Source organism: Dipodomys merriami, unplaced genomic scaffold, assembly GCF_024711535.1.
Source record: "Dipodomys merriami isolate MVZ:Mamm:240054 unplaced genomic scaffold, mDipMer1.0.p SCAF_42, whole genome shotgun sequence".
NCBI classification, from domain to species: Eukaryota; Metazoa; Chordata; class Mammalia; order Rodentia; family Heteromyidae; genus Dipodomys; species Dipodomys merriami.
The window spans coordinates 2,057,844-2,078,406 of NW_027205826.1; the positions used below are offsets into that span (position 1 = coordinate 2,057,844).

The 20,563-nt window shown below is 55.5% G+C and overlaps 2 protein-coding genes across 4 annotated transcripts in view; one reads left to right on the forward strand and one right to left on the reverse strand.

Annotated features, from left to right (window-relative positions):
- Qrich2 (glutamine rich 2) overlaps positions 1-7,685 on the forward strand; it is a 32,742-nt gene extending 25,057 nt beyond the window's left edge. The window contains exons 12-21 of one of the 3 annotated variants that reach the window (XM_069992945.1): positions 636-800; positions 908-1,029; positions 1,548-1,613; positions 2,023-2,124; positions 2,335-2,529; positions 2,892-3,033; positions 3,646-3,736; positions 3,871-3,912; positions 4,423-4,548; positions 7,476-7,685. In XM_069992945.1, coding sequence (XP_069849046.1) covers positions 636-800; positions 908-1,029; positions 1,548-1,613; positions 2,023-2,124; positions 2,335-2,529; positions 2,892-3,033; positions 3,646-3,736; positions 3,871-3,912; positions 4,423-4,548; positions 7,476-7,660 — 1,236 coding nt within the window. In that variant the 3' untranslated portion in view covers positions 7,661-7,685. Of the gene's footprint in view, positions 1-635; positions 801-907; positions 1,030-1,547; positions 1,614-2,022; positions 2,125-2,334; positions 2,530-2,891; positions 3,034-3,645; positions 3,737-3,870; positions 3,913-4,422; positions 4,549-4,726; positions 4,819-7,475 lie in introns of those variants that run through there. The other 2 variants (XM_069992947.1, XM_069992946.1) reach the window with 2 other exon arrangements.
- Positions 7,686-9,865: 2,180 nt separating this feature from the next.
- On the reverse strand, positions 9,866-15,142 carry Ubald2 (UBA like domain containing 2). Its single transcript, XM_069992948.1, has 3 exons — positions 14,733-15,142; positions 14,547-14,609; positions 9,866-11,023 (listed from the first exon to the last, which is right to left on the reverse strand). The coding sequence occupies exons 1-3, from the start codon at positions 14,850-14,852 to the stop codon at positions 10,715-10,717; spliced, it is 492 nt and encodes a 163-aa protein (XP_069849049.1). The 5' UTR covers positions 14,853-15,142; the 3' UTR covers positions 9,866-10,714.
- Between the last annotated feature and the right edge of the window lie 5,421 nt (positions 15,143-20,563).

The following is a 20,563-nucleotide window of genomic DNA, read 5'->3' on the forward strand; positions in this document are numbered from 1 at the left end:
TAAGTACCCTGCCTCAGGTGGCTGGGGGGGGGGGGGGGTCGGGTAGACTCCAAAAGTCTCATGGACTTTCCTGCCTGGGTTGACCTTAACCCTCCATCCTCAGATCTCAGCCTCCTGAGTAACTGGGATTGCAGGTGTGAGCCACCACTACCAGCTGAGCATGTGAACTCTCTTTTTTTTTTTTTGTCTTTTTACCAGTCCTGGGACTTGAACTCAGGGTCTGGACACTGTCCCTGAGCTTCTTTTGCTCAAGGCTAGCACTCTACCACTTGAGCCACAGTGCCATTTCTGGCTTTTTCTGTTTATGTGGTACTGAGGAATCGAACTCAGGGCTTCCTGAATGCTAGGCAAGCACTCTATCACTAAGCCACATTCCCACCCTGGGCATGTAAACTCTTAAGCACCTGTTCAACATCCAAGGCCCACACCTGGACCCTGGCATGGCACTCCTGCTATCTCTCATTGTCTCTCTCTCATTGTCTCTCTCTCATTCTCTCTCTCATTGTCTCTCTCTCTCTCTCTCTCATTCTCTCTCTCATTCTCTCTCTCATTCTCTCTCTCATTCTCTCTCTCTCTCTCTCTCTCTCTCTCTCTCTCTCTCTCTCTCTCTCTCTCTCTCTCTCTCTCATATGCAGAAAGCTGACAAGAGTGCCCTGGCCTCCAAAGTGAGCCGTATCCAGTTCGATGCCACCACGGAGCAGCTAAACCACATGATGCAGGAACTGGTGGCCAAGATGAGTGGGAAGGAGCAGGACTGGCAGCGGATGCTGGACAAGCTCCTTGCTGAGATGGACAACAAAGTGAGTGTGGGCAGAGCTGCAGGATGGGCGGGGCAGGGCCCTGCCCCACCTCCCCATGCACCTCTGCTTCCTGCTGCCTTGAAGCTTACCTGGCATCTCCTCCCCAGCTGGACCGCCTGGAGCTGGACCCGGTGAAGCAATCCCTGGAGGACCGGTGGAAATCTCTGCGGCAGCAGCTCCGAGAGCGCCCTCCACTCTATCAGTCAGATGAGGCAGCCATCATGCGGAGGTGAGGCCAGGGAAAGCAGGCAGGTTCTGCTGGAGAGGGCAGGTGACAATTGGAGAGCAGGATTGGAACCTAACAAAGGCCTCTTGGATCCTGGCTGGATCAGATCAACTGTCCCACAGGTGGAGGGACAGAACTTGAAGAGCTGGAAGAAGTCTTCTAGCTGAGGGGCTTTCCATGACAGGGGGGAAAGGGAGTGGGGAGGGACAAGGTTCTCCAGGCTAGCGTGTGCATACTGCCTTGAGCCCTAAGGACCAGGAAAGGTCCTGGTCAGGCTTGAAGCCAAGCCTGGTGTTCACATTTTTGCCACCAGGAGGCACCCAAGGCCTGTGCAGGGTACGCTTAGGTCCTGCCCTGTGCCAGCTTTGGGTGAGGTCCCCGCAGGTGCCACATGTCTGTCTGCCCAGAACAAGCGAGGTGTGATCAAGAACCAGTCTCCAGGAAGCAGGGCAGGGATCTGCCACCCCGTAGTCTGAGTTTTGGAGCCACGGCTTTCCGACTTACCAGCCCATTCTCCACAGGCAGCTCTTGGCTCATTTCCACTGCCTCTCCTGTGACCGTCCCTTGGAAACACCTGTGACTGGACAGTGAGTACCCACATCTGGCCCACCCCAGCTCCTCCGCCCGCCCACCTGGCCTCTCCCTGGCCTCTCCTCTGTCCTGGGTCTGCTTCCCTCCTGGGTGGTGAGGACACACGGACACACACACACACACACACACACACACACACACACACACACACACACACACACACACACACACACACACACACACACACACACACACACACACACACACACACACACACACACACACACACACACACACCCCTTCTCTCTCTCCCTGCCCAGAACCATTCCTGTGACCCCTGTGGGACACACACACACACACACACACACACACACACACACACACACACACACACACACACACACACACACACACACACACACACACACACACACACACACACACCTTCTCTCTCTCCCTGCCCAGAACCATTCCTGTGACCCCTGTGGGTCCAAGCCTGCCCAGACACCGGTCCCTCCGCCCCTATACAGTGTATGAGCTGGAGCAGATCCGCCAGCAGAGTCGCAAGTATGAGGGCAGCAGTTGGTGTCCTGGCCAGATCTACAGGGAGGGAGTGGGGTGAGACACCAGAGGGCATTTGGCTAGGATGGGGTGGTGCCTGTCTTGGGGGAGGGGTTCCTGCAGCCAGAGGGGGAGTGTCCGCAGGCCTGGTAGTAGAGTGTACCTGGAATTCCATACAGTCTTGGGCCTGACCCCCTCCCCCGCCTGGGCCCTCAGCCTCAAATTGGGCGCCCCCTTCGCCCGGGGTGACCAGATGGACCGGAGTGTGGGGCGCCTGCGTACCATGCACTCCAAGATGCTGATGGACATCGAGAAGGTGCAGATCCACTTTGGAGGCTCGGTGAAGGCCAGCAGCCAGATGATCCGCGAGCTGATGCAGGCCCGGTGCCTCAACCGCCCCTGCTACAAACGGTAGGCGCACAGGACCCGGGGCGCACGGAGCCCTGGCGGCTGAGCTCGGCTTCTGCCCAACGTCTCCATGCAAGACAGTGCGTGCGTGCGTGCGTGCGTGCGTGCGTGCGTGCGTGCGTGCGTGCGTGTGTGTGTGTGTGTGTGTGTGTGTGTCTGTTGTGAGTTTAGGGTGGTGGCCACAAGGCTGTTCCTCTCACTCACCTGCCTCTTCCGGGTCCCCTGCTCCTGTCTCGACTCCCATGCCTGGTCCCTGAGGATCCCTGTTGAAGAGAGCTGCCCGTCCCCCTCTGGCCAGCCCCACCACGGTGCATCCCAGCTTGTGTTCCCAGTGGCTTACAGTGACCCAATGCTGTCTACCCCAGGGTGCCAGATTCGGATTACACCTATTCAACCATACCCAGGCGCTGTGGGGGCAGCCACACGATCACCTCCCCGTACCGCCGCAGCCGTCTGCAGCACCTGCAGGGCCTGATTCCCCATGAGGACATCCAGATTGCCATGAAGGTCGGGCCCTGTGGGAACCACAGAAAGGAAAGGCCCTGCCCTGCCCTCAGATGCCCAAGTCCCTCTGGAAAACCCTACTGGAAGTCATTTCACCTTAAGGCAGTTTCTTTTTTTTTTTTTGGTCGGTCGTGGGGCTTGAACTCTGGGCCTGGGCGCTGTCCCTCAGCTCTTCAGCTCAAGGCGAGCGCTCTACCACTTGAGCTACAGCGCCACTTCCGGTTTTCTGGTGGTTTATTGGAGATAGGAGTCTCACAGTCTTTCCTGCCCGGGCTGGCTTTGAACCGCGATCCTCAGATCTCAGCCTCCTGAGTAGCTAGGATTACAGGCATGAGCCACCAGCACCCGGCTTTAAGGCAGTTTCTTAACCCGTTTCCAATCCAACTCAGTCCCTTGGGTCCTCACCCAACAGCTGCCCAGCCAGGTGCTGCCTCCCATGCCAGGCTGGCAGAGCAGCACTGTCCACATCTTCCATGTGGGTGCTCTGCCGTGGTGCACAGTCTCTGGGGAGGGTTCAGAGCGCCACTTGGTGCCAGGAGACAGGTGGTGACCAAGGCCGTCACAAAGCCCGCACTGGATGCGACAACAATCACAGATATGCATCCGTCTATACAGCATGACGAGGTAGACATCTTGGGCCTGGATGGACATATCTACAAAGGACGGATGGACATGAAGCTGCCTGACATCCTGACCAAAGACAATAGTGAGTATCTAGTCAGCCCAAGAGCTCCTCGGGGTGCTTGCTTGGGTCTCATGAGACATCCATCTCCTGGAGATGTCTTGACAGGATCTAAGGGTCTTTCTTCCTTCTCTATTTCCTTGCCTTCAAATGTTCAGGTTTCTCCAAGACCCAGCTGTCCAGCCTCAGCCCATTGCCTGGTAGGTGGTGGCCTCATTTTTTTCTTGCCAGTCTTCATCCTCCTGTTCCACAGCTGAGCTTCTCTACCGCATCGCAGCCAAGCCCTCCTTCCCTCCCGCTTCTTGGAAGTTCAGCAAAGTGCTGTCTCCTGAGTCCTACCACCTGGCAATGATGTGTGCTGTCTATCACTGCCCAGGGTGTAGGGGTAGGGCATTGCCAGTGGCCATGTCTTGTCTTCCTGTTCTGTACCAAAATCCCCTGCCCAGAACTCATCGTACCAATATGTATAAGCACTCAGAAAATCTGAGTGGATGAACGGGAGGGTGGATGATGGCAGAGTGACGGGGAGATGTGTGGATACCGGCAGGGACAACAGATGGACTGATGGGTGGGTGGACATGGGAATGAAGTGCTCCGAAAGGGCATATTTGCCCGGTAAATGGCCCTACGCCACGCCTCAGTGCCCTGGGTCCCCACAGAGCCCTCTCTCCCTGTGCTGGGACCGACCCTTGCCTCCGCTGCCTCCTCAGTCTCGGGGATGACAAAGCACAAGTCCAGGCTGTCCCGGGCCCACATCTCCAGGCAGCCGTTCCTCGGCAGCAATGGCCAGCTGTTCTCCCGGCCTCACAGCGCTCAGATGTCCCCTGACAATTCAGGTAGGAAGCTTCCTGCTGCACGGATTGTCCTTCTGGGAAGCCTGGTCTGGTCTGTCTTCCTGCCTCACAGCCCCCCAACCCCAACCCCTTTCCCATCCATACTGGGTTGTTTTGTTTTTTGTTTTTTTGGGGGGTCAGTCATGGGGCTTGAACTCAGGGCCTGGGCGCTGTCCCTCAGCTCTTCAGCTCAAGGCGAGTGCTCTACCACTTGAGCCACAGCGCCACTTCTGGCTTTTTCTGCTTATGTGGTGCTGAGGAATCGAACCCAGGGCCTCCTGCATGCAAGGCAAGTGCTCTACCACTGAGCCACCTTCCTAGCCCCTCACCCATGCTAGAGACATCAAGGGCCTTTTAGTAGCTGCAGGGTGGGATGGAATGGGAGGAAGGAGAGAGAAAATCCAGTCACTGTGTGCTTAATTGGTGCTAGTTCTGTAGGGTGGACACTTGGACTGTGCTATTCCATACGAAGGGTCCCAGTCACAGGCTCCAGACCCAAGTCCTTCCCTGCTCAAATGCTTAGCTCGTCAGTCAGCCTCACAGGCCCTGAAAGGTCCAAATGGCTGGTAGACAGCAGGGCCAGGCCCTGGGACTCCTCTCCAAATTTGTTTTGTTTTTGTAATTTTGTGTGCCCCTCCTGGGGGCTTGAACTCAGGGCCTGGGCACTGTCTCTCTGAGCTTTTTTTTTTTTTTTTTTTTTTTTCCTGGAGGCTAGCACTCTACCACTTGAGCCACAGCTCCTTTCAGCTTTCATTGGTGATTAATTCAAGATAAGAGTCTCATGGGCTTTCCTGCCCAGGCTGGCTTTGAGCCCAGTCCTCAGATCTCAGCTGCTTAGATAGCTGGGATTATAGGCTTGGGCCACTGGTGCCAGCTCCACGCCTGTTTTGAAGGCAGTCCTTCCTTCCTGCTCCCAGGTCTGGGAAACACCCAGCATCCCCGCTCTCCTTCATTCACTGGACCCCACTGGAGTGCAGCGAGCAAGGCCTCGGGGCTTAGCCCCACAGAGTCTAGAGTTCTTTGCTGGGACATGGGGCTGGGGAGTTGGATCACTTTAGGCTGGTCCCACTGTAGACCTCAGTTTCCTCATCTGTCATGGAGGGGGTGCTGAATTTGTGCTGCTTACCTGTCTGAGCTCCCAAGAAAACGGAACGGGCTGATACTCCTCCTCTAAAACAGTCCTGTACCCACAGCATTTTGCAGGTGGCTGCAGGAAATTCTGGAATCTCCAGGACCCATACCACACCCCTGTCCCCAGGCTAAGAACCAGAGCCTGCAGGCCATCTTTTCATTCCTGAATTCAGTGAGGGTGAAGGGGATAAAAGGTAGCACCGCCCCTCTCCCCCCCTTCAGGAGGCTGAGATCTGAGGATTATGGTTCAAAGCCAGCCTCCGCAGGAAAGTCTATGAGATTCTTATCTCCAATGAACCACCAGAAGACTGGAAGTGGCACTGTAGCTCAAGCAGTAGAGCCTTGAGCTGAAGAGCTGAGGGACAGCGTGCAGGTCCAGAGTTCAAGCCCCACGACTGACAAAAAACAAACAAAAAACAAAAAAACCCCTGCAGCACCCCAGCCTTCATTGAGGTCTTTTGTGGCTAGGCATTATTTGGGTTTACACTTACGAACAAAGTTAGCTCCCGTACAGCCTGGGGGGACTGAGGTATCTGCCTGAGGCTACACAGCTAGGATAGGAACTGGGATTCACGGCCAGTCTGGCCTCAGAGCCAGTTACCAAGGAGAAGGGGCTGGAGGAGGGGGCTTCAGAGGCTTTCTTAGCTCCTTCCCCCCAGGCACTCCACTGTCTACTCCAACAACATTTAAAATACAGAAGCAGGGGCTGGGAAGGTGGCTCAGTGGTAGAGCGCTTGCCTTGAGCTGAAGAGCTGAGGAACAGCGCCCAGGCCCAGAGTTCAGGCCCCACAACCAGACCCAAAAAAAAAAAAAAAATACAGAAGCAGGGGAAAGGAATGTTGTTCAGGAAAATCTTCTGTGCCTATAGGGTGACTATTGTGAGAACAGCCCTTACATATGTACCTGTGCAAGTACTGGGGCTTGAACTCAGGGTCTGGATGCTATCTCTTAGCTTTTTCACTCAAGACCGGCATTCTACCACTTGGGCCACACCTCCACTTCTGACTTTTTGCTGATTAATTGGAGATGAGAACCTCATGGACTTGACGTGGTGGGTCTTGAACTCGGACCTGGGTGCTGTCCCTGAGCCACAGCCCCACTTCTGATTTTCTGGTGGTTGACTGGAAATAAGAATCTCAGGACTTTCCTGCCCAGGCTGGCTTTGAACCATGATCCTCAGATCTAAGCCTCCAGAGTAGCTAGGATTACAAGTGTAAACAAATCAGCACCCAGCTCATCATGGACTTTTTTTTTTTTTTTGGTCAGTTGGGGGGGGGGCCTTGAACTCTGGGCCTGGGCACTGACCCTCAGCTCTAGTGCTCTACCATTTGAGCCACAGTGCCACTTCCAGCCTTTTCTGCTTACGTGGTACTGAGGAATAGAACCCAGGGCCTCATGCATGTGAGGCAAGCACTCTACCACTGAGCCACCTTCCCAGCCCCCAGGGCTTTGTCTGAGCTTGCTTCAAACCCTGATCCTCAGCTCTCGGCCTCCTGAGTCTTAAGATTACAGGGGTGAGCCACCAGCATGGGGCAGCGCCAGCCTCAGCAGGAAGCATTACAGCCTCTAGGCCCAGGCAGGAGGGCAGGGCGCCTGTTCACTAGTTGTCATTCGCGAGGATTAGAAAGGGGTTTCCAGTCTTTGCTCACCAGCTCCAATGTGCACTTGCACTGAGCACCCCAGCCCATCAGCCTGGCTAAGGGGGCTGCTCCCGGCTCCCCTAGACTTCGGGCACGCTGGGGTGGAACGTGGCAAATGGGAACCGAGGCAGAGCTGGCTAAGCCCCTCTTGTCTTGCAGAGTCTTCTTCGAAGCAACAGGAAGAAGCCTCCGAGGGGCATTCCTCCCAGGGGGGCTTCCGGGAGACAGAAAGCCTGCCCGAGGCCCTCCAGGGAAGGGCTGCAACTTTAGGCAAGCCTCTCGCAGACGAAGAAGAGGATGAGGAGCCCACCCGGGGGCCCAGGTCATCTGCCCGGACTCTGTGAGCAGAGCTTGAAATAAATGTAGGGGAAGGAGCTGTGGCTAGCTGAGGCTTCTCTGCGGGCTTTGACCTCGGCAGGATGGAGTGAGCGGGAGGTGGCGCCGGCTGTTGGGCCAGGCCTCCAGGCGGCTCTCATGCCCACGTGCATGCGCGCGCATGTGGCTAAACTTTTCTTGGAGAGCAGCAAGTCTGGGGTACAGTCCAGAATCACCAGGCCCCTAGAAGATGGAGCCCTGTCCCGAAGGGTGCTTGAAAGGTCAGCTGTGGCCAGACTCCAGACCCCACTTGGGATGAGCTGGGCCTTCTTCCGCCCTGACAGCTAGTCCTGCCACGCCGCCTTCTCCTCCAGCTAGTCTTTGGGCTGGCCTAAGGCTCACTGAGCAGAAACTACAAACCCACTCCAAGAGATGGGGGTGCAGCTGTTCACTGCTTCCGCCGCCACCGGCCAGACCACACCGCCCCCCACAGGTGCCACCAGCCACCTGTGAAAACCTGCAGCCACCAGAAGGGGCGTGCTGGCTGCGCGGGGAGCGCTGTGCACAGAGGCTGGCCCGGCCAGTGCCAGGACACTGCCTTGCGAACTGCAAGGTGAGCCTTTGTCCTGCTCCAGCTGGTGGGCAGGCCTCGCTGCGGCCCCCCCCCCCCCCGTCCCATGTTCAAGGCCTGAGGAACAGGGAGAGGGCAGCAACTGCAAGGGACAGGTCCCCAGCACGACCATCACCCACAGAAACCTCCCGAGCGTGGCGTGCCGCCCTCCCCCCCCCCCCCCCCCCCAGCCAGAGGTTCCCCCAGCAACCACAGCGGCCTCTCTACCTGGGGCCTAGGAAGCCCTGAGTCATCCAGGCAGGCTCTGCGCAGGTCTGTTCAGAATGGGCCACGGGGCTCCCCCCATCTCCCCAGTTCCCACCTACCCCCCTCTCACAGGGCTCATCTTGGGGTGTGAGAAGGGGTGACAAGATCACACAGGAAGAGTTCCAGAAACAGCCAAGAAATGTGTTTCTCACCCCTGGCCTGGTGTGGGCGAAGGCGGGCTTGGTTGGGGGTGTCGGGGGGGGTGCCCCCTTCTCCCTCCATCTGAGCCTTTATAGAGCCATGGATGGAGCACTGGGGCTGGATGGGAAGAGGAGCCGCCTGGACAGTCCCCAGCAGGTGCCCAGCCAGTGCCCTTTTCTCTGTAAGCAAGGGGCAGCGCCAGCCCCCCCCCCCCCAAGCTCCCATTTCTCTCACCCCAGCCTCACCCTGCGGTGAAATGTCAGGAGGTCGGCTCAGTTTCCAAGGTTCAGAAGCCAAATTCTACAGTGTGGCTGGCAGGGCCTTGCCCCACGCCCACGAGAGGAACCGCAGTCCCCAAGCTGCCCGGTGGCCCCCTCCACCCCACGCCACCCACACACCTGGGCTGCCTCTGGGGGAAGACCCAGCCCACGGGCCTCGCAGGGGCTCCCCCTGCGGCCTGGGAAAGCACAGGTGGGCAGAGGCAGGGGCGAGGCGGGGAGGAGTCCCCGGGGTTTTCAACCAGGAAACAAAACCGAAAGGACAGAGCCAGCTTCCAGGTCCATCCATGTCACACGCAGGAGACAGGGTTTGTGAGCGGGGGGGGGGGGGGGGGGGGGGGGTGGTTCTGCTCCACTAGAGGGCCGGGGCGTCCCGGGCAAGAGCGAGAAGATTCAAGGCCTGGAGACGGGCCCGGGTGGCTGTTTCACTTCACCCTGGGTCCCACGCACCCAGGCCCAGGTCTGTGTCCAAATAGTTTTGGGTCTTCCTCAAACCATGAGGAACAATAGGCCATACCCAGGGGTGCTGGGCAGGCTCCGAATCCACCTCAACATGCAGATTGTGGGCACTGAGAAGGGGCACTGGCCCCAAGAGGATGGAAGCGAGCCGGAGGGTAGTTTCCCCACGGACTAGAGAGGACACATCTCCTGGGGGGAAGTGGAGCGGGGGGCACAGCCTTCAGGCTGCCAGGTTCAAGGGCAGCTCTCCCTGGTGCCAGGGGCTCCAGACAGGGCCAAGCAGAGAGGGCACAGCATCCAAGTCAGGGCACACCCCTACCCTGCCAGCACCACCCATACCCTGGCGTGGGTGCCCTCCACTGGGCAAAGCAACTCCAAGAGCCCAACCACTGGGCCCCTCTCCAAAGCGCAGACCAGCCAGCACCCCACCATCCCCTCCCTAAACCCCAACCAAACAAAAGCATCACAAACCAGGGAAATTGGAAAAGTCTCTTTTTTTAGTTTTTTTTTTTAAATTAAAATTTCACCCTGGTGAGATATGACTGGGATTGAACTCAGCCCAAAGGCGGCTTTCTCCTGTGTCTCCCCCACCCTCCTGCCCTGGACACACGGGGAGGGGCGGGGGGCTTTGTGGAGCTAGGGAAGGCACAGCCACGTGCCACACTCAACAGGGGCTGGCCTTCGACGCCAGCCAGCTCTTCAGTCCTGTGAACCTTGCACACCCCGAAGAGGTCACAAGCAGCAATCGGCAAAGAGATGGAGAGGAGTCCTGGAGACAGCAGCAACAGAACCAGGACATAGGGATGGAGGGGACAATCCCACCATGCCCTGCTGGGACCCCCCCCAGCCAGTTAATGCTCGTTCCCAGGCCGGAGCAGAAGTCTGATTGCAGGTATGCCTTCTGGAGGAAGCAGCTCAAAACACCCCAACTGCAAGCTGTAAGAGCACTTCATCTGGCTGAGTCACCCCCTTTCCCCCAAGGTCAGGTTGGCCTTCCCCTCAAACCCCAACACCCCACGTGTGCCAACCCCACTCTCACATACATTAGCTATATTTATATATCCGTATATATTATATATATTAAAAAGAGGGAAAAAAAACTTGCCCAAAGAAAACTCCTGCGGGACCCAAGTAGCCCAGGACCTTTACTGTCCCCCCCCAACCCACAAAAAAACTTCTTTTATAAAATCTTCCAGTGCGATCTTCAGGAAAACCTCCCCCTCCCTTGAGCTCCCTCCCTCCCTGCCCCTCCTCCACGTCCCCACAACCCTGGACTGCCCTCCCTCTCCCTCCCCCCGCTCCAGCCCAGGGCCCAGCGGCATCCAGTCTCATCTCTGGCCATCCACGGCTGCCACGGCTTTCTGCTGGGCGCCCCCCTGCTGTGCCCCGGGGGGCCACATGGGCTGTGGGCAGTGGAGACGGAAGGACGTGGGGGAGGAGGGTGGCATCCAGGGCGGCTGGTGGCTGGGCGGGGATGAGGCCCAGAAGGGGCTGAAGTTGGTAGGGGGCGAGCAGGCCACGGCTGTCATGGGGCTGTTGCTGCTCTGCAGACCCTCGGAGGCGCGAAGCTTCGAGAACATGGCCAGGGCGTCGGGGAAGTTCGGGGGTGTGGCAGGGGTGTTGCTAGGAGTACACATCTGTGGAAGGAAACACAGTTGTGGGGAGGGCTGCCTGCCAGCGCAGCGCCGTCTCTCTTGGCCCATTTTTCATCCTACAGGAAGCCTGGACAGGACACGACCCCCCTCCACGCACGGGTTAAAAAAGAAGAAAAGGCAAACCCCGCCAACCCGTCAAAGCTGAGCACCGCAGGAGCTTAGAAGTGAACGCGTGCCAGGTAGCGGAAGGAAATGGTTAATTCCATCCAACCCGAAGTGAAGGTGTCGGATTAAGCGAAAGGACAAGGAGTAGCCCAGGACAGCACTGCCCAGCACTCAGCCACCTGGCTCCCTCCATCATGCTCCCTCAGATGTCCCCGGGGTGTCTGCCAGACCAGACCAGGGTCTCCTCTTGTGCTAGCCCAGAAACGCTGTGCTTCCTTGGGGTAGTATGCAACCCACGTTCACAACCCAAAGGCCTCGACTCCACTGTCTCCTCCCTTTTGGAGGCCTGGTGGGCAGAATTATGCTTCCCATTCTTATAAACCAGTTAACCAGGGCCCAGAGATCAAGCCATGACTGGCAGTGCACCCAGAGCGGGGATCAGAGCTACCGAGCTGGAATTCTCAGCTTCCAAGCCTATGGGCCTGAGCTCAGAACCGCTCTCCCCGGCTCACACTACATTCGTGCTCCAGCCATGCTGCCTCCCCACCCCCGGGGCCACCAGCTCCACCCTGCCAGCCTGCCTTTGGCCAGCGGTGGCACTCCCAAGTCTTCTTCCTCAGGGCAGCTCCAAAAACTGCCTTTGGCCCCTCTCCTGGAGGATATAGCTACGCTGGGACCGCAAGACCAGACCTCCAAGCCCACCGCCAGGCTAGGGGTGGGGACCTGCAGAATTCCCAAGTCAAACCAAAGCCAGAAAGTGAAGTGGGGACTCCCACCCCAAAGGCAGAGATGCCTTCAGCTCCCAGGAAGCACGGACCAACTATTTTCCCAGGAGCCCTTACAAGAGGCCAAAGGACTCAGCCAGAGGTTGGGCCCAACCCAGACACTGTCCTCCTACCCTAACCATTCCCTCCCCCCCACCCCCTGACTTCTCCTCAGCAGCAGGAAACAATGAATGGGGGGGGGGTAAGGGTGGAGGCCAATTGCATCACAGCATCGTGACTGACTTCCCCAGTTTACCCAGCCAGGGAGGCCTGGCCCCTCTAACAGCCACCGGGCTTCAGAGAACAGCCCTAGGTGGCTAACAGGGCCTGTGCCCACCCGCCTGCCTGGGTGAGCCTGGGCAAGTCCATGCATCTCTCTGGAGCTTCTCTCTTGCTTCAGCCGAGCCAGGGGCTGGGGCGAGACTCTATAATGGCCCCTCTGCAGTTCTCAAGTGAACACTGCCCCAGCATGACCCGGGTCTCCAGCTCCCGGTTCGCACTGCCCTGCCTGGGCCCCTCTAGATCCAACTGCAGACCGCTTCTTACCACCAGGGAAGCTCCCCCCAACCGTGGCAACTCCAACAATCTCCGGGACAATCATTTATAAGTGATCCATGCCCAGGTCACATGTGGTAATGCCAGTGTTTTTGTTTAATTTTTCTCTTTGTCTCAAGCTGCCAATTCTTAATTTTTTAAAAAAAAATTTTTGGTACCAGGACTGAGGCTACCCACTCTTGCTTGGCTTTTTTCACTCAAGGCTGGTGCTCTACCACTTCAGTCATTACTCTTATGTTTTGGACATTTTGCTGGTTAAGTGGAGATAAGAGTCTCTCAGATTTGTCTGCCTGAACTGGCTTCAAACCTCCTTCCTCAGATCTCAATCTTTTTTTTTTTTTTTTTTGTTTGGTCGGTTGTGGGACTTGAAGTCTGGGCCTTAGCGCTGTCCCTCAGCTCTGCAGCTCAAGGCAAGCGCTCTACCACTTGAGCCACAGTACCACTTCTGGTTCTCTGGTGGTTTATTGGAGATAAGAGTTTCACGGACTTTCTTGCCTGGGCTGGCTTTGAACCTTGATCCTCAGATCTCAGCCTCCTGAGTAGCTAGGGTGACAGGAGTGAGCCACTTGTGCCCGGCTATCAGATCTCAATCTTCTGAGTAGCTGGGATTACAGGAGCGAATCACTGGTGCGTGCCTTGAAAGTGCCAACTCTTGAGGGGTGGCATGGTATTCTTTTGGGGCTGATGAAGCCCAGTGGTTGTCACTGATGGACACAGGGATTATAAAACCTGCTGCCTTCTTCCAGGGAAGTTTCTGAAGACTACAGGCCCCCTAGGCTTGGCCGAGAAAGGGAAAGTGCTCATCCCTGTGAACCTCCCTGTTTGGGCCCCTTAGAATGGCCGGGTTGTTCCAAATGGCCAGTTGACAGGAACAAACCTCAAGGCTCTTTAGGGGGAGGGAGGAGGAGACAGGGAGCTCCCAGGGCTCTGGGAGCCAGAGGAGTCCATGGCTGGATGCTGGTGTGGGATCTCCTAGACATAAAACCTCTACTGCGCTTATTAGCCAGGCCTGAGCTGCCAGTCGAGCAGCCAGCCCTGTGCTCTTCCATCGCGCTCTTAATGCCATTCTCCGTTGATTCCTAGGCGGCAGGACGAATCGGTGAAAAACTTGAAAACAGGGTGCCAAGAAGAAAGCGGCACAACACACAGCAGAAGAGCCGTATGTGGTCTCTGCCTTGGAGAGAGCTCATTGGCCAAGGACACCAAAAAAGAAAAAAAAAAGCCCAAAATGCACTCTGAAAACCACAGCAGCTCTCCGTGAGAATGAATGTTTTACAACCCCCCACCACTGAGCCCAAACCCTTCCACCTCACGGGGCTAATAGGTAACCAGGGGATGGGATGGGGGGGGGGGTGGAAAAGGGATAGCCCCGGCCTCCAGAAAGCAGGGCAGTAGCTAGCAGCCCCTGGCCAGAAGGGCAAAGGCTCCTTCCTGCCTGGGGCCAGAACGGAGAAGAAAACAAATCCAGCCGGAGCCAGTAAGGTTTCCTGAACTGTGTGGAACCTTCCTTAAGATAAAAAGTAGATTCTAGGCCTTATCTTGGGTCAAAAATCTGTCCGCCTGTCCCAACCGGGTCTGTTCCCTGAGAAGGACCAGCATACCTTTGTGGCTTCCTGAGCCAGGGTGGATTTATATTCCCTTCCCTGTTTCCTGTGGGGCTGGGGGGAGGGGCTGCGCTCGACGACCCCCACGAACCCCCTCCGCGCCCCTGGATGTGTCAGCTCATCCTCCGAGGCCCCCTCCCCAGGCCCGGCTACCCGGATCCCGAGCCCCGGTTAGTCCCCGGGGTCAGGATCGCCCCTTCCCCCTGTCCCCTCATTCCGGCGCCCCCTTCCCGTCCCTCCCCCGCCCCCAACCGGGAACAGCGCCCCGGGTTCGGCGTCGGCCCCGGCGTCGAGCGGGCCGGGCGGCCGGGAGCGCTCTTTCCTGGAAGACATTTTGGCTCTTTGTTTACATTCGCGGCGCGGCGCTCCCCGGCAACATGGCTGTCACCGCGGCGCTGACAGCGGCCGGGCCGGCGCCCCGGCGCCCCCGGCCCGGCCCCGGCCCCCCCCCCCGGCCCGGCCCCCCGCCGCACTCACCATCTGCGGGGGGTGGTGGCTGCTGGGAATGTTGCTCTCTTGGAAAAACGTGCTCAGGGCGGTCTGCGGACAAACACGGGGCGCGGCGGCGTGAGCGCGGGCCGGGCCGGGGCTCGGCCCCGCCGGCTCCCGGCCCGCGCCCCCCGCGAGCCCCCGGCCCCCGGCGCCCGCGGCCCCCGCGCGCACCTCGAACTGCCAGTGCGCCGCCTGCAGCAGCTGCTTCGCCTGGTCGGCCGCGCAGCCCGCCGCCAGCACGAACTGGTTGATCATGACCTGGTGCCTCAGCTCGTCCATGTTCACCGACATGGCGCGACGCCAGGCCCGGCGCGAGCGGCCGCGCGGATGCGGGGCTCGGCGGCCCGCGGAGGCCTCCCTCAGCGCTCGTTCGCCGCCGCCGCCCCGGCCGCCGCCGCCGCCGCCGCCGCCGCCGCCGCCGGGCGAATGTTGTGGTTCGACTCCCGCGGCCCGGCCGACACCACAAACAACGGCGCGGGGCGGGGCCCGGGTGTCCCAACGTTCCGGGGCCTCCAGTCGCCGCCGCTGATTGGTCGGCGCGCCGCTCCGCCAGCGACGGGCTCTCAGACGGACGTGCGATTCGAATCCTGCAGGCGACCCGGCAGCTCTGTTTCTCTTTTCGCCGGGCCGCGCCCATTGGCGGAGCTCAGCGCCGTGGGGCGTCTCCGCATTGGCCGGCTGCTGTGTTTTGGCCCATTCTACATCGGGATTGGTCGAATCCGGGCGGTGGGGGCGGAGACGCACGTGTTGATTGGCCTACCGTGGGGCTGTTTGAACTCAACTTGAAAACCTTGAGTGGCTGGTGATTGGCCGGGGCTCTTGTGTTTGCTGTTGTAGGCTTGGCGGGGGGGGGGGGGGGGGGGGGGTGCGGCCAAGTTCATTCATTACTTCATTGAAACTGAACGTGCTCAGCTGGAAAAGCAAGACGGAGTGCCTTTGACTCATTTCCTCTGAAAGATGTGGTCATCTCGAGAAACAGAATGATCAAAATAGAAAACACAGGACCTCTCCAGCGGCTCCTCTCAAAAGTATTTAAGTTTTAAATTAACTTTCAAGAGTCTCTAGTTTGTTTGTTTGTTTTTTTAACATGTGCTGCGAGGCTTTGGTTAAATTCCCAGCACCAAGAACGATTTAGAAGAAGGGGGGGGAGGAGGGGGGAAAGAGGGAGAAGGAAGAGGGGGAGTGGGAGGAGGGTGCTGGTGGCTCACACCTGTAATCCTAGCTACTCAGGAGACTGAAGTCTGAGGATCATGGTTCAAAGCCAGACCAGGTAGGAAAGTCCGTGAGGCTCTTTATCTCCGATTAACCACCAGCAAAGCCGGAAGTAGAGCTGAGTGTTAGAGCACTAGACTTAAGAGAGAAAGCCTCAGAACCAACACACACACACATACACACACAGGTTTTTAGGCCCTTTCCAGCTCCTTCCTAATCACTACCCATCACAAAGATGGAGCACTCTTCTTCTCGGTTGTAAAACCAAAAGCCTTAATCTCTGGGGATGTAAACAAATAGCTATGTACAACCAAAGTAGCTTAAGAGGAAAAACCACTTTCTCAGCAGTGACTAATATCTCAAGCTGAGGATTTTTTTTTAATTGTTGGACCTAACTATAGCCTTAATTTAAAAAAAAAATCTTTTTAAAAATAATGTTTATGCACAGGTTACAGGTTCTCAACTCCAGCCCTTCATTTATTTTTAGAGAGGTGTCTCACTGTATTGCCTGGGCTGACTTGGAACTCAGGGATCAAGTGATCCCTCCTGCCCTGTCCCACCTAACCCCACCAGCAGCCAGCATTAAAGGCACGTGCCAGTCAACCCCAGCAAACCCAGACCAATGTGGGTTGAATTGTGTCTCCACCATCTAGATTAGGATTTGACCTTTAGCGTCTTGGTTGGGAATTGTGGGGGTGGAGAAAGACTAGGAATTTAACCAGATTGGCATATGGGGAGAAGTTAGGAAGATAAATACAGCTCACCCTCTGCATTCCAACCTTCAACCAACCACAGATCAAAAGCTTTTTTTTTTTTTTAATGTGTGCTAGGGTGCTGAGTCAGTGGCCAGAGCAGATTCAGCACGAGCCCAGCCTTGAGCTTGATTTTTACCATCAAAACAAACAAATATATGCATGGCTGGGGTGGGGGATGGCTCATGCCTGTAATCCTAGCTACGTAGGAGGCTGAGATCTGGGGATCAGGGTTCATGCCAACTCTGGCTTGAAGTGTGAGACTCTTATCTCCAATTAACCACAAAAAAAAAAAAAAAAAAAAGAAAAATAGAACTGGAGCTGTGACTCAAGTGTTTAGAGCACTGGTTCTGAGTACAAAAGCTTAGGAATAGTGCCCAGGCCCAGAGTTCAAGCCCTAGGACTGGAGGGGGAAAAAAAATCACATGTATGCCTTTTTTCTTGTCTTCACTGAACAACCATAGCACATCTACTATTTGCCTTGTATTAGATATTATAGTTAACCTAGGGGTGACTCAAGGTACATGGATGGGTATGAGTAGGTTATAGGCATTGTACATAAGGTTCTCTGGAGCACCTGAAGATTTTAGTATGAGTGGACACAAGAGTCTAGAACCATTTCCTCCCAGGTATAGACGACAGTATTGTTGGAGATTTACTGTTGGGTTGCTGTTTCAGGAAGACTTAGTATGTTGTTTTGTTTTAAAATCTGAAACTGCTAATTAGAGAGTCTATTTTCACTAGTTAGGATGTCTAGAGTAGGAGATTAAGAAGAAATCAATCCGTGGCTCTATTTATACTTTACCTAAAATGGATTAAACTCTATAAGAAAACTTGATCAGGGCTGGGAAGGTGGCTCAGTGGTAGAGCGCTTGCCTTGCATGCATGAGGCCCTGGGTTCAATTCCTCAGCACCACATATGCAGAAAAAGCCAGAAGTGGTGCTGTGGCTCAAGTGGTAGAGCACTAGCCTTGAGCTGAAGAGCTGAGGGATAGTGCCCAGGCCCAGAGTTCAGGCCCCACGACCAACAACAACAGAAAGAAAGAAAGAAAGAAAGAAAGAAAGAAAGAAAGAAAGAAAGAAAGAAAGAAAGAAAGAAAGAAAGAAAGAAAGAAAGAAGAAGGAAGAAAGTTGATCATTTATGTATATTTAATTTTTTATTGTTATTATAAAGGTGATGTACAGAGGGATTACAATTACATAAGTCAGGGAAAGCACATTTATTTTTGGACCATCTCTTCCTTTTCCTTGCTCTCTCTGTTTTTTCCTTCCATATATGCATTTAAAAAATTAATTTATTATTCTTTGTTGTGCTCATCCTGAGGCTTGAATTCAGGGCCTGGGTGTGCCCTGAATTTCACTCAAGGGTAGCACTCTACCCATCTAACCCCATCAATAAGAGTCTTACAAACTTTTCTGCCCAGGCCGGTTTCAAACTGGAACTCAGCCTCCTGAGTAGCAAGGCTAACAGGCATGAGCTACTGATATCTGGCTTTGACCATATTTTTTTTTTAAGTATATGAGAAGGAAAATAGGACCACCAATGTTTACTGATCTAAAGCAAGGACAGGGGATGCAGCTCAGTGATAGGGCACTCGCCTATTAGACAGGAGGCCCTGGGCTCCATCCTCAACACCTCAAAAAGACAAGAAAAATAGCTTTGGGCACTACAATGACTAAATCCTCTTGTGTTTTGCTTTTGGATTGTTTGTGTGTGGAGGGGTAGGAGTCTTATAATTGCCCTTAGACACTCCAAGGTATTCAGAGGCTGAGCCCCTGCGTGTAGCTGGAGGAGCTGGTGTAATTGTTGCTCAGAATCTCTGGGGGATGGATGCCAAGACCTTCTAATAATATCAGAATGTGTGGACATTCTTCCAGTCCCTTCTTAAAATGCTATAGTATTTGCCCATAAACTACATACCTCTGATAGACTTTAAGTCATCTTTAAACTTGAGCATACCTAACATGATGTAAATAGCAATTAGGCTGAATTGTTCAGGAAATCATAAGGGAAAAAAAAAAAACCTGGAGTACATATCCCATGCAGATACTTTTCTCTCTTTCTGAGTATTATTGATCCTGGGTTGACTGAATCTCGGGGTGTGGAGCTGTGGGAAAGAGATGGCCTTGTATGCTTTCCAGCCCTTCTCTTCCCATCATTGCAAGGGAAAACAAAACATGCGCTGCCAGGAGCTTACACTGCTTGGGGCCCAGGCGGCCTCCAGCTGCCTCGGAACAAGGAAGTACTGTCATTGTGGGCCTCAGGGTTTTTTACAAGTACATATGGGTGTTAAACATGCCAGGGCCATGAGCGCCGAGCTGTTTCGATCTGTTCCACGTAGAGACATTTCTGGTGTCAGAACAGTGGCCCTATAGCCTCTAGATTTTGATTAAGAAGTCCTGAAGCAATCTGGGTGCCGATGGCCTCACGCCTGTAATCCTAAGCTGCTCAGGAGGCTGAGATCTGAGCAACAGGGTTCAAAACCAGCCTACTCAGAAAAGTCTGTGCGAATCTTAATCTCCAATTAGCCACCATAACAAGCCAAAAGTGGAGCTGTGGCTCAAGTGGTAGAGCACCAGCCTTGAGCCAAAAAGTCTACAGGCCTGAAAACCAAGCTCTCAGGAGGCAGAAGTAAGATCAGGCATCCAAAACCACCCTGGGCTCCATAGCGAGTTCAAGACCAGCTTTCAAAAAGCCACCGAATGCTGGTGGCTCACACCTGTAACCCTAACTACTCAGGAGGCTGAGATCTGAAGATCACCGTTCAAAGCCAGCCCAGGCAGAAAATCTCATCATGAGACTCTTGTCTCCAATAAATCACTGAGAAAATTTCAGCAACAGGGGCTAGGAAGATGGCTCAGTGGTTGAGTGTTTGCCTTGCATGCATGAGGCCCTGGGTTCAATTCCTCAGCACCATATATGCAGAAAAAGCCAAAGTGGCACTGTGGCTCAAGGGGCAGAGCACTAGCCTTGAGCTGAAGAGCTGAGGGACAGCGCCCAGGCCCAGAGTTCAAGCCCCACAACCGACAAAAAAAAAGAGAAAAAGAAAAAGGCAGAAGTGGCGCTGTGGCTTGAGTGGTAGAGCGCTAGTCTTGAGCACAAAGAGGCTCAAAGACAGCGCCCAGACCCTGAGTTCAAGCCCCAGGATGGGGGGGGGGGTTGTTGGGGAGGGGGTTCAAAATTTCTAAGTGTGTTATTTCCTGAACATCAGGCCAGTTTATCTCCCCAGGATTGTTTAATGTTTACTAGGTGAGGCGAGGCCCCTAAGCCAGAGGGCCTGGGGCTCTCGCTGTCATCTGCAAATGGACTCTCACCCTCCCCGAGGAGGAGGAAGAAGGCTGCAGCGCTTGGCCAGTGAGCAGAGGTCCTTACACATGGAAGTACTTGATCAGTACTTGAGCTTCTGAGTGCCCAGAGGAAGAGGAACGGCCGGGCTGGGAGGTGTAGGAGTCCCGGCCTCCCCCCCCCCCCCCCCCAGCGGACAAGAATGAATGAGGTCATGTTTGCTGGAGACTTTGAGCTGTTGGGATGAAAGCAACTCCCCATGTGTAAGGTATTATTAACGGAAGGAAGGTGTTATTATCTTCATCTGAGAGGACAATGTGAGACAGGTAAAACCGAGCAATAAACACAGGGCCATTAATAACAAATAAGACGCAGCCGTAGCCTCAGAGAGAACAAAACCCTTGTCACATCCATGGCGGAGGCAGCAAGGGAGAGGCGAGGCCACCGGAGCGGGTGCTTCCCGGTGTGGCACGGCTCGCCTGGCGATCCTGAACGCAGGGCCCCGAGTCAGCCTGGGGCTGGCACACACGGCGGCACCGCTGCACCGTACCCTGTGGCTGCCTGGCGCCGGGCTCTTCGGGGAGCCAGGTGCTCCGCTATGAACTCATTGGCCCCTCCCCACCATCCCCGGTTCCTGTTTCCCAGGTGAGACACCTGAGGGCCAGAGGCAGGGAGGGGCGTCCCTAAGGACACACAGCGGCCATCTAGTCAAGTTGTCACTTGACTAGGATGGGGTCTCAAGGGAGACCCTT